Consider the following 13131-nt stretch of genomic DNA (forward strand, 5'->3'; position numbering starts at 1 on the left):
GACAACGCTACACACATATGCAGTTTTCCCTTATAAAGTAAAGCTACCCTTTTAAAAATAATACATTTAGACTGAATGAAGGGGTCTTACGTGCATCTCGTGGATTGTAGCAGTAAGATCTGTATACCATATCCTCGTTGTGTCTTCTCCACCATGGATTTCGCTACTTCAAGATGTAGTAGAGATTAGAAATGCCAAATTCAGATGTGGCAATCTTACTGCTGGAGTCCCTGAGGTATAGAAGAAGGGCTATTCAACACATCCCCACCTATTTAAAAGAGCATATGCCCATCCCCAAGGCAGCCCAATGCAATGTTGCTCAGATGACTAGAAGCGAGTGAACTATTTCTGATGGAGATGCAGTCCTAGCTAGTGGGTAACAACTTTTTACCTGTCAAGTTGGAGTCTCCAGGGCTCAACTGCTCCATCACTTACTAGCCTAAGACCAGGCCCCCGCTGTAGCATTTCCCTCTTTAAAATGCAGTGATTTTCAAGGTTATTGTGGAAAGGGGTTATTCTCATGCTGTTAAGTGATACATACACTATATATTAACAACATTTTGGGACACCTGCCTTTACACGCACATGAACTTTAATGGCATCCCAGTCTTAGTTCGTAGGGTTCAATATTGAGTTGGCCCGCCCTTTGCAGCTAAAACAGCTTCAACTCTTCTGGGAAGGTCGTCCACAAGGTTTAGGAGTGTGTCTATGGGAATGTTTGACCATTCTTCCAGAAGGGCATTTGTGAGGTCAGGCACTGATGTTGGATAAGAAGGCCTAATTTATCCCAAAGGTGTTCTATGGGGTTGTGCAGTCCAGTCAAGTTCCCCCACCCCAAACTCGCTCATCCATGTCTTTATGGATCTTGCTTTGTGCACAGTCATATTGGAACAGGAAGGGGACATCCCCAAACTGTTCCCACAAAGTTGGGAACATTAAATTATCCAAAATATCTTGGTACTAAGGGGCTAAACCAAAACCATAATCCTCCCTCCACCAAATGATTTGGACCAGTGCATAAGGCAGGGTCCATAAAGAGATGGATGAGCGCATTTGGGATGGAGGAACGTGACCGGCCTGCATATTAATGGCCTCCCGGTCTTAGTCCGTAGGGTTCAATATTGAGTTGGCCCAACCATTGCAGCCATAACAGCTTCAACTCTTCTGGGAAGGCCGTCCACAAAGCAAGGTCCATAAAGACATGGATGAATGAGTTTGGGGTGGAGGAACTTGACTGGCCTGAGTCCTGACCTCAACCAAATTGAACACCTATGTTATGAATTAGAGTGGAGACTTCAAGCCAGGCTTTTTTCGTCCAACATCAGTGCCTAACCTCAGAACTGTGCTTCTGGAAGAATGGTCAAACATTCCCATGGACACACTCTTAAACCTTGTGGACGGCCTTCCCAGAAGAGTTGAAGCTGTTATAGCGGCAAAGGGCGGGCCAACTCAATAGTGAACCCTACGGAGTAAGACTGGGATGCTGTTAAAGTTCATGTGTGTGTAAAGGCAGGTGTCCCAATACTTTTGACAATATAGTGTATAACTCCTATGCATAGTTACATTCTGGGGGCGGTATGACACGAGAGCTATTCTGGTCATCAGTTTTAGCCCCCCCCCCCCCCCCCCAAGGAGAGTCCCAGCCCTTCCCATTGACTTGCACACTAGGATGATGCAGAATTTGTCAGATCGGTCAGCAGATTTAAAGACAATTCTCTGCTAAAATGTGATTTGCCTGTAAAAGCTCTCGGGTGACATCGCCCTGAATCCAGGTTCATGTCCTGTTGTTAAGTCGACGATAACTGAGAGCATGTGGTGTGTTTGCGTTAATCCTGCTTTTTGTTTTCCACGCTTTTTGTTTCTGCAGTTTTTTGACAGGACTGGGGTGTCCAAACTGCATCGAATATTTCACATCACAAGGGTTACAGAATATTTACCACCTGCAGAACCTAACTATGGAGGTAAATGCTCGGAGACCATTGAATGATTTAGGCTGCAGACCATTTTAGGGCAACATGCAGAGGTGGGCCCACTCCCCGTACCTCACAGCAACCAATCAGGAAGCAAAATTTAGAAGTCTTAATTGCTCACATTTTGTTCAGTAAAGCAACGCACAAGAGCAAATATATGTGAAAAGTGAAATAACCCATTACAACGTCAGTTTAAAGCCCAACTGTAGTTTGCTAACCATATATAGAACTAAAAACAAACATGGAATATATTGCAGCTTAGCAGCTCTTAGATGTGGCTGCATCACTTTGCTTTTTTTTGTTTTTTTTTGTTTCAGGTTAAGAACATTTTGTTTAACCACTTGTCCTCCAGAAGATCTGTGTGTCCCATTGGGGAGACTTCCCTTCACTTGTGACTCTCCCTGTCCTAAAGACAAAACAGGAAGTGTTTGGTAACCCCTCCAAAGGGAGGCAATCCCTGGACGTCACCAGAACTAGTGTCCCCTATTACAAGATTTTTTCCCTCTATCTGTGTTCTGATGACAACCCAGAATTTAGGGTCTCCTTCACTTTGACTTTCGATGTTAAAGCGGAGTTCCACCCAAAAATGCAACTTCCGCTTTTCGGATAACTGGTGTCACATTTGGCACCTTTCTTGCAGATACCGTCTAATCCAGGTATTTTCTCCCACTTCCGGGCATAGATCACTGCTGGCTCCGTGGCGATCTACGCCATGTCCAACCCCTCCTACGTCCCCGCCCCCCCGCGCTGTCTTCTGGGATGATGTCACTGCTAGGCCCCGCCGCTCTAATGCGTTTCGTTCCACAGAACGTCCCTGGAGGGTTGCCAATACAGAAGTGGGCCAAGGCTATAAATGTTCGACTTGCATAAGGCAGCATTAGAAAGGTCTGTTTAGAAGCCCATGACCCAGAATTCTCTGGTTTTGTACCTCCTCTACCAATTTCATTGGGCTTCCATATTCATAGCCTATAAAACAAACATGGAGGCATTCCCAGGAGTTCATTTGGTTTTCCAACGATCTGGGAGACAAATCTTCTGTCACATGGAAATGTTGACTTAGTAAGACTTACTAATAATAAAAACAGGCTTACTCTATTCGTGCAAAGAGATTTCCCATAACTAAAATTTTAGAAACAGGAGTGCTGAAATTTGATTGGTTGCTGTGGACTTGCTATAGGCCTTGGAAAATGAGCCTTAAAAATGAAGTTAGACGCACATAGAGGGCTGTTCTAGAAACATTTTTATATGTATAGTATAGCAGCATCAAGTGATCAACTTTTTCATTGTTTTATCCAATACTAGAGTGAAAATTAATATTCATGGTCAGTAAACTAAAAAAACAACTAATTTTTTTGTCTTCTGTCCCGATAATTAATATCATGCATCTTCATGAGCTAACGTGTCATGACATCTACTCCAAGCATGCTTGTACCCTCTGCTAGTGTTTTGTTGTGCATGAGCAAGAGATTGCATGGATAGAGAAACTATGAAAGTATTCAAAGAATAAAGGAGATCTTAAGACCTGATATACACTAGATTGTAAAAAGTATTGGGACGCCTGCCTTTACACGCACATGAACTTTAATGGCATCCCATTCTTAAGGCCCGTACACACGGTCGGACTTTTTGACAACAAACATGCAAATTAGCTGTTTTGGAGCAACATCCGACTGTGTGTACGCTCCATCGGACAAACTTTTTCTGTTTTCATCGGACTTTTGTTGGCTGTGCGAACGGACAAACTTTCTGGCAACAAAAGTCCGATGGAGCAAAGTCCGACCGTGTGTACGCAAAAGCATCGGACTTTTGTACAAGGTACAACACGCATGCTCAGAACCAATGCAAAAGATCAGACTACAATACAGAAGTTCACCAAAGGTGGCGCTGGAGTCATTGAACGTCCTCTTTTGAAGAGGCGTCAGTACGTTGTGACATCATTACGTTCGTGTTTGTTGTCAAAAAGTCCGACCGTGTGTATGCAATACAAACTTGTGGACCACGCCCTTTGTACAAAAGTCCACGGGAAAGTTTGTACAAAGTCAGATCGTGTGTATGGGGCTTTAGTCCGTAGGGGTCAACATTGAGTTGGCCCACCCTTTGCAGCTATAACAGCTTCAACTCTTCTGGGAAGGCCATCCACAAGGTTTAGGAGTGTGTGTATGGGGATGTTTGACCATTTTATCAGAAGTCTCCGCTCTAATTCATCCCAAAGGTGTTCTATCAGGTTGAGGTCTGGACTCTGCAGGCCAGTCAATTCCTCCACCCCAAGCTCGCTCATCCATGCCTTTATGGATCTTGCTTTGTCCACTGGTCCAAATCATTTGGTGGAGGGGGGATTATGGTGTGGGATTGTTTTCCAGGGGTCGGACTTGGCCCCTTAGAGTTCCAGTGAAGACATCAGCATACCAAGACATTTTGGACAATTTCATGCTCCAAACTTTGTGGGAACATTTTGGGGATGGCCCCTTCCTGTTCCAACATGACTGCACACCGGTGCACAAAGCAAGGTCCATAAAGACATGATTGAGTGAGCTTGGGGTAGAGGAACTTGACTGAGTCTTGACCTCAACCTGATAGAACACCTTTGGGACGAATTAGAGCAGAGACTTCTGGAAGAATGGTCAAACATTCCCATAGACACACTCCTAAACCTTGTGGACGGCCTTCCCAGAAGAGTTGAAGCTGTTATAGCTGCAAAGAGTGGAGCCAACTCAATATTGAATCCTACGGACTAAGATGCCATTAAAGTTCATGTGTGTTTAAAGACAGGTGTCCAATACAGGAAAAATCTGACTTTTTTTTTTTAACGCAGCTCATGGCATATGTGTTGTGCTGTACTGCCCGCTAGTTTGAGTCCATTCAGCGTGAATGCCACTGTGGTTTCACTCATAAAAGTAACCTCCCCCCCTTTCATTTTCATCCAAGGAAGCTGCCATCTTTGCCTCCGTTTTAATCTACAATTGCCATGATGCTGCACATCAGTTATGACCATTGGATGGTTTGACCGTTCGGTTGAGAGCACAACCAATGGCAAGTGCCAGAAATGAAATGCATGGGTTTACTTCCGCTTTAACAATTGCAGTAATTTACACTAAAACGTACGCTGACACAGTAGAAACTTTTTAGCTGAAGGGGTCTTCAGGGACAAAAAGCCGCTGCAGGTGGGATGGGAAGGCTAAAAGATGATTGGGCATTATGCGTATTACAGAGTTTTATAAATGAGCTACAAAGTGTTCCATAGGAAGTGGTTCCCGCTAACTAAATAACTGTATAGTGTTCAGATACTATTGCGGTTGATGACCGTTTTTTCTTCCCCCTCTATGGCAGGATCTAGGAGCCCTGAAGATTCCGGAACACTACAAAGCCATTATCTGGCGTGGGATCCAAGAGTTGAACAAAGGTCACGACTATGGCGGCCAACAGCTAATTCGCTCCAGCAGTAACGCCTCCACCATTTCCATCGGCAGCTCCGGAGAGCTTCAGCGCCAGCGCGTCATGGAGGCCGTACATTTCCGCGTGCGTCACACCATCACCATTCCCAACCGGAACGGTGCCGATGAATGGGCAGACTTTGGTTTCGACCTACCCGACTGCAAAGCGCGCAAACACTCCATCAAAGAAGAGTTTGCTGAATCTGATATCAACTAAACACTCTGCTTGTTGAAAACGAAGCCAACCCGAAAAAAAAAATAAAAAAAATGAATGCCCTTTTTGGTGAACCCAAAACAAAATGGCGGAACTGCAGGCAGCCATATTTCGATCGGATATCGGTCTGGTAGAGGCGGTGGGTTTTTGCACACAGCTAGGTGGTTTTCACCAAAGGGCCGGTTTTGCAAGGAACATCTGAACATCTAGTCAGTTGTTGCTAAAAAAAAAAAAAAAATATTTTGCAAAACCAATTTTACGGAGCTAGTCGAAAACGGAGGTGCGATGCGGTTGGTACCCCATAACACAAAACACACTTTTGTTTTATTTAAACTACAGTTTAAAACCCCTGAGTGGGGTTGGGAGATCAGCCGGCCTGACACATAGGTACATCTTATGTCAGCCATTGGCTGGTACAGAAAACACTTTGACGGGACAAAAAAAAAAAGAAGTGTGCTGAACTGCCAAAAAAGTATTTTCTCCTTTTATCAATGTCCTTTAGTTGTGCTTGTGACGTTAATGAGTTTAAAAAAAAAAAAACATGTTTTAAGTAAAACATGATTTGGAGCTACAGAACTGCACCAAAAATGGTGTATTAAAAAAAAAAAAAAAAAATTTTTTTAAAGAAAAACCTCAGTCATCTCAGCTGCGTTTTAGGGGCACACCACCATTCATTGTTGACTGAGCCCTCTCTTATATATAGTTCTTGAATCCTAAGTGGTATAATAATAATAATAATAATTTTTGTTTTTATTTATCTGTAATATAAAATATTCATGATCTCTCATCGGATGCGATTGGGGGTCCCGTATTTTGGCCTGCTGAGTCCGGCTGATCGGGCGTAAAGTTGTCATTAAAACAAACATCGGGGACTGGAGTAGTCATCGGGTCACGTTGTCTATTTTACATGTGGATGTATTTTATCCCCCCCCCTTACTTGTACTTAAGCAAATGGTCCTTCGGTGTGTTCATATTTAAATCTTTTTTTTTTTTTTTATGAATTGGGAGAGAAGTGCATTGTTGTCTTGTGTAGTTGTAAATAGTTTTTTTTAAAAAAAAATAATAATTGGTTTGGTTACTGTCATATTTTTAAATAGATCCCAAATTCAAAGGAACAAGTGAACTCTGGCTAATACTACAGCGGATTTATGGAGGATTCTGTACACAACGTATAACAGGGGAATCCTATGTAGTGTCATCCTTCTAGCGGGATATAAAGAACGGTTTTGTCAGATAAACGGTGCTAATATAATACTTATAAAGCAGGCGTTAGATTGGATATAGTGAAAGGCAAAACCCTTTTTTTTTTTTGGGGGGGGGGGGGGGGGGGGATAAAAACACATTAGTTTGGTGTATATCCCATCGGCAGGATGCTGCTCCTGTAAAAAAAAAAAAAAAAAAAAAAGCTTCCCTACAGTGCCCCCTTCTGTTGTGGCTGTCTTCTGGCACTGTAAAAGGTTACAGCAGCAGCTGCTGCTACTGAGGAAAGTTGTACCATTTGCCCCCCGCCCTCTTTGCCATTTATATTGCTCATAAGACTGGGAGAGAGGGCAGACTAGTAGTGTAACTTTTCTCTTGTAGGCTGCTGCTTCTCAAAAATCTTCCCTGCAGTGCATCCCTTATATAGCGACTGTCTACTGGCACTGTGCAGGTAACAGCAGTCGCTGCTCCTGAGTAAAGTTGTGCCACTAGCCCGCCCCCTTCTGCCCTCTCTGACATGTCACCATGGATATACCATCAGCCACCTGAAACTCCTGCAACCTGGCCACTAGGAATAATGTTCCGTGAATGGTCACTATTCGGTATGGATCGACTGGTGCACATGCAAGGATTTGGGAGACGGGCCACAACAGCAGCAGTACAGTACTTGACCCATGAAAAGATATTTTAATGGCATCCCAGTCTTAGTCCGTAGGGTTCAAAATTGAGTTGGCTCCGCCCTTTGCAGCTATAACAGCTTCAACTCCTCTGGGAAGCCCAGCCATAAGGTTTAGGAGTGTGTCTATGGGGAAGGTTTAACCATTCTTCCAGAAACACATTTGTGAGGTCAGGCACTGATGTTGGATGAGAAGGCCTGGCTCGCAGTCTTTGCTCTAATTCATCCCAAAGGTGTTCTATCGGGTTGAGGTCAGGACTGGTCCAAATCATTTGGTGGAGGGGGAATTATGGTGGGGGGTAGTTTTTCAGGGGTTGGGCTTGGCCTCTTAGTTCTATTGAAGACAACTCTTAAGGTGTCTGCATATCGAGACATTTTGGACAATTTCATGCCCCCAACTTTGTGGGATCAGTTTGGGGACGGCCCCTTCCTGTTCCAACATGACTGCGCCCCAGTGCACAAAGCAAGGTCCATAAAGACATGGATGAGCGAGTTTGGGGTGGAGGAACTTGACTGGCCTGAACTCAACCTGATAGAACACCTTTGGGATGAATTAGAGCGGAGACTGTGAGCCGTGCCTTCAACTCCAACATTGGCACCTGACCTCACAAATGCTCTTCTGGAAGAATGGTCAAACATTCCCATAGACACCCTCCTAAACCTTGTGGACGGCCTTCCCAGAAGAGTTGAAGCTGGTATAGCAGCAAAGAGCGGAGCCAACTCAATATTGAACCCTACGGACTAAGACTGGGATGTCATTAAAGTTCATGTGTGTGTGTAAAGGCAGGTGCCCCAATACTTTTGACAATACAGTGCATGTCAATCGACATCGGAGAAAGTATTGATCAGGAGTGCCAGGGGGAGGAGACCTGGGTGTTTTTTTTTTTTTTTTTTTTTTTAACTTTAACGGGTTAGTTCACCTAACTGAAAACTGCCTTACGCATGTAGAAAAAAAACAAAACTGTGCATCTTTGACCAAACTTAGACAATGCCCTTTGCTATAGGTTGTAGGCCATTTATATACCTCCCAAAGCCCGGCCAAAAAATGCCAGAGATGCCATCATCCTCCTATCTCGTTGCTACGATGTGCCCCCAGCCGTTACTACTCACCCCCACCATCACAGGAGTGAGCTCTGAACCCCCCCCCCCCCCCCACACACACACACAATATGTGTAGTCCACCATCTACTCTGCTGCTCAGAGCTACCACAGCGGGGGTAGGAAAGCACATACACAAGGGGATGGGGGCGGGGTTTGAATGGGCTTGAGAGTGTTTTAGCAACGTCCTAGCGACAAGGCAGGGTGGAGGGGATGCCATCCCTGGGAGTTTTTCAGCCAGGCTTCAGGAGGTACCTAAACTTATAGCAAGGGCAAATATTCAACTTAGGTTAAAGCTGCATTTTTTTAAATCTAAAAGGCACCCCTCTACACAAATTTTTGGTAAAGGTGACAACAAAAAGTGTACTTTAGTACCACAATACCTGAATGAAAAGAATATCACGCTGGGCCAACAAAATGAATTCATCCGATGCCTAAGAGCAACAGTTACCTTAGATTTACTCTCTGCCATATATATTCCAGTTGTTAGTAGCCCATAGGATTTTCTGCTATTGTGTTCCCTTTTAATAGATGTATATTTTGCTCAGTTCACCTTGCAGGGCAAGGATATGCTTTACATGTTTAAATTGATGTATATAGACGATTTCTTGTCCAAATCAAAATGTAAACCGGACTGCATTTCATTATTCATGTGACTTATTAATAATTGGGGGCAAAAACAAAGACAACTTGCAACAGACTCAATTAAAGGGATGTTGTGATGAAGGGGGTCGGGTCCTGGTAACCTGTACTGATGCCACTTTAAAAAGTGTAAGTTCACCTTTTCAGAAAACGCCCTACAACCTCCCAATGCCCGCTGTATATACCTCTGTGGGTGATGAGCTGACAGTGCCCATTAGACATGGGCACTGCCGAAAAAGTTGTTCCTTTCAGTTTCATTCGTTTTTTCCGAGAGATTTGTTGAGATCAAAAATCAGAAATTCAGACATGCGGAAATTGTAAAATTCAGACAGACAGAAATTGTAAAATTCAGACAGAAATTGAAAAATTCAGACAGACAGAAATTGAAAAATTCAGACAGACAGAAATTGGAAAAATTCAGACAGACAGACAGACAGAAATTGGAAAATTCAGACAGACAGACAGAAATTGGAAAAATTCAGACAGACAGACAGAAATTGGAAAAATTCAGACAGACAGACAGACAGAAATTGGAAAATTCAGACAGACAGACAGAAATTGGAAAATTCAGACAGACAGACAGAAATTGGAAAATTCAGACAGACAGACAGAAATTGGAAAATTCAGACAGACAGACAGACAGACAGAAATTGGAAAATTCAGACAGACAGAAATTGGAAAATTCAGACAGACAGAAATTGGAAAATTCAGACAGACAGAAATTGGAAAATTCAGACAGACAGACAGAAATTGGAAAATTCAGACAGACAGTCAGACAGAAATTGGAAAATTCAGACAGACAGACAGACAGAAATTGGAAAATTCAGACAGACAGACAGAAATTGGAAAATTCAGACAGACAGACAGAAATTGGAAAATTCAGACAGACAAACAGAAATTGGAAAATTCAGACAGACAAACAGAAATTGGAAAATTCAGACATACAGAAATCTGTAAGTTTGAAAATCACAAAAAATCGGAAATTCCAAAAAAATCTAAAATTTCAAAAATCGGAAATTTCAAATAACTACTAAATTATAGGTATTGGAATTTCCTTTCAAATTCGGCTGTTAGTGAATGTAACATATACAAGTTTATCCAAAATAACGAATGTCGCATCTAAACAAATGGAACAGGACAAGTTTTTATTATTGTTATTTATCATTAATTAATTTGTTCCGTTACATTTGTTTAGATGCGGCATTCATTATTTCGTAAAATTTGTAACTTTGGATAAATTAGTATTTGTTACGTTCACTAACAGCCAAATTTGAAAGGAAATACCAATACCTATAATTTAATGGTTAGTAATAGTTAAGTTATTTTAGATTTTCGATCTTATTTTCGATTTTTGTTCTTTAATTTGGTTTATTTTCAGCTTTTGGCATTTCTAATTCACAAAGTTTCGGATTTCGTTTTTAGGAAGTTCGGAAATTCAAATTTACGAATATTATGAAAAATTGGTTGAACGGGTTTTTGTTAATTCCGAATTTGCAAATTTGCCAAAATTCGTTTGAAAAAAACAAATTCAGAACGAAAACAAATTCAGAACAAAAACAAATTCAGAAGAAAAACGAATTGCACAGGTCTAATGCCCATGCAGCTGGTACAGTGGTCTGGGATTTGTACTTCACATTCTTCTCCCTGCAGGGCTGGGATGGATTAGAACTCCTCTGGGTGATCTATGTACATTGCAACAAACTTTGTTGCAGTTTCCTACATTTTTTTTTATTCTGAAGAAATAGCTGTTTGTTTCTCTGTGTTCATGTGCGAAGTGACTTTATAATTATCAATCAGCTGCTGCACTTGCAGTGTTTTAATGTGGCAAGTGGCAGGGTCTGCATCCCTTTAAGCATGATAGAGTATCTCACTAAAAATGACATTTGTGTTGCAGGGGATGCCCAAAATCTAACTTGTGTCTTAGGCTGTGTACACAGTAAAATTATTTTACATTTTTTTCATTCAGCCCAGCATGCTGAACGGAAAAAAAATAATAAAAAAAAACAATTTAGTGTACTAATACAAGTGATGTTGGTGCACCGATTCTCTCTCTCCCCCCCCCCCCCCCCCATTATGCTGTTGTATTCTGATAGAGGAACGAGAGCAGAACACACTGATGAATGCTTACAGCAATCTGCCAGTGCAGATTAGCTGCAGGTCAGATGCTGGTTTTCCAGCATGCACGATCTGTAGAACATGCAGCTGTACATATGAGCCAAAAGTCATCTGGGTCCTGCTAAACCGACTGATTTCAGACGATTTTCAGCCCATGTGTAGAAGGCTTCAGTGCTAACAAATCAGTGAGCCAATCCCACAAGCAGGAAATGACATTCCTGGCGGCGTTCTGTATACCAGTGGAAAGATAGGTGTGCTTGTGTTATTTTGGGATTTTAAAGCTGCTTTGTATAATATAGACAATGATTAAATTAAAATCCATTATTTGTTTATAAACATGATTAAAATAGTCCATATCTGAAAAAATACAATACAAATTAGTTAATGTAATAATATTTGGAAAATCATCTATTTGGCATGGTTTAGGCAAGGTCCTGACATGTTTCGCCCTCTTGGGCTTCTTCAGGAGTTTTATATTTGTCCGTTGCGAGTTATGCCATGCTATCAACATATAACATAAATATACATAATAATACCACCAACATAGTACATTTAGGACATTTCACTTACAAGCTTACCCCATATAGTTGATTACTTTAAAAGAAGAAGCACTGCAAGGTTTAAATGATGTCAAATCAATTTCAAGCTTCCTTCTTTCCAAGTAATAGACTATCTGGGGTAAGCTTGTAAGTGAAATGTACTATGTTGGTGGCATTATTATGTATACTTAGGTCATTCTATCAAGTAAACTTGTAACATAAGTATACAGTGGTGTGAAAAAGTGTTTGCCCCCTTCCTCATTTCCTGTTCCTTTGCATGTTTGTCACACTTAAGTGTTTCGGAACATCAAACCAATTAAAAACAATAGTCAAGGACAACACAAGTAAACACAAAATGCAATTTGTAAATGAAGGTGTTTATTATTAAAGGTGAAAAAAAATCCAAACCATCATGGCCCTGTGTGAAAAAGTGATTGCCCCCCTTGTTAAAACATACTATAACTGTGGTTGTCCACACCTGAGTTCAATTTCTCTAGCCACACCCAGGCCTGATTATTGCCACACCTGTTCACAATCAAGGCATCACTTAAATAGGAGCTGCTTGACACAGTAAGGTCCACCAGAAGATCCTTAAAAGCTACACATCATGCCGAGACCCAAAGAAATTCAGGAACAATTGAGAAAGAAAGTAATTGAGATCTATCAGTCTGGAAAGGGTTATAAAGCCATTTCCAAAGCTTTGGGAATCCAGCGAACCACAGTGAGAGCCATTATCCACAAATGGCGAAGACATGGAACAGTGGTGAACCTTCCCAGGAGTGGCCGGCCGCCCAAAATTACCCCAAGAGCGCAGCGACGACTCATCCAAGAGGTCACAAAAGACCCCACAACAACGTCCAAGGAACTGCAGGCCTCACTTGCCTCAGTTAAGGTCAGCGTTCATGCCTCCACCATCAGGAAAAGACTGGGCAAAAATGGCCTGCATGGCAGAGTTCCAAGGAGAAAACCACTGCTGAGCAAAAAGAACATCAAAGCTCGTCTCAATTTCTCCACAACACATCTTGATGATCCCCAAGACTTTTGGGACAACATTCTGTGGACCGATGAGACAAAAGTGGAACTCTTTGGAAGGTGTGTGTCCAAGTATATCTGGCGTAGAAGGAACACTGCATTTCATAAAAAGAACATTATACCAACAGTAAAATATGGTGGTGGTAGTGTGATGGTCTGAGGCTGTTTTGCTGCTTCAGGACCTGGAAGACTTGCCGTGATAAAAGGAACTATG

At 42.1% G+C, this 13131-nt stretch overlaps 1 protein-coding gene across 8 annotated transcripts in view; it reads left to right on the forward strand.

Moving 5' to 3' along the window:
• Positions 1 to 6495, forward strand: part of TP73 (tumor protein p73) — a 256858-nt gene extending 250363 nt beyond the window's left edge. For 7 of the 8 annotated variants that reach the window (XM_077458234.1, XM_077458233.1, XM_077458228.1 and 4 more), the window contains 2 exons: positions 1868 to 1961; positions 5298 to 6495. In XM_077458234.1, the coding sequence (XP_077314360.1) occupies positions 1868 to 1961; positions 5298 to 5618 (415 nt within the window). In that variant the 3' untranslated portion in view covers positions 5619 to 6495. The remainder of the gene's footprint in view (positions 1 to 1867; positions 1962 to 5297) is intronic. The other variant, XM_077458236.1, reaches the window with a different exon arrangement.
• Positions 6496 to 13131: the final 6636 nt, after the last annotated feature.

This window comes from Lithobates pipiens, unplaced genomic scaffold, assembly GCF_037356315.1.
Source record: "Lithobates pipiens isolate NorthernLeopardFrog02 unplaced genomic scaffold, aLitPip1_a1.2 Scaffold_27, whole genome shotgun sequence".
NCBI lineage: Eukaryota > Metazoa > Chordata > Amphibia > Anura > Ranidae > Lithobates > Lithobates pipiens.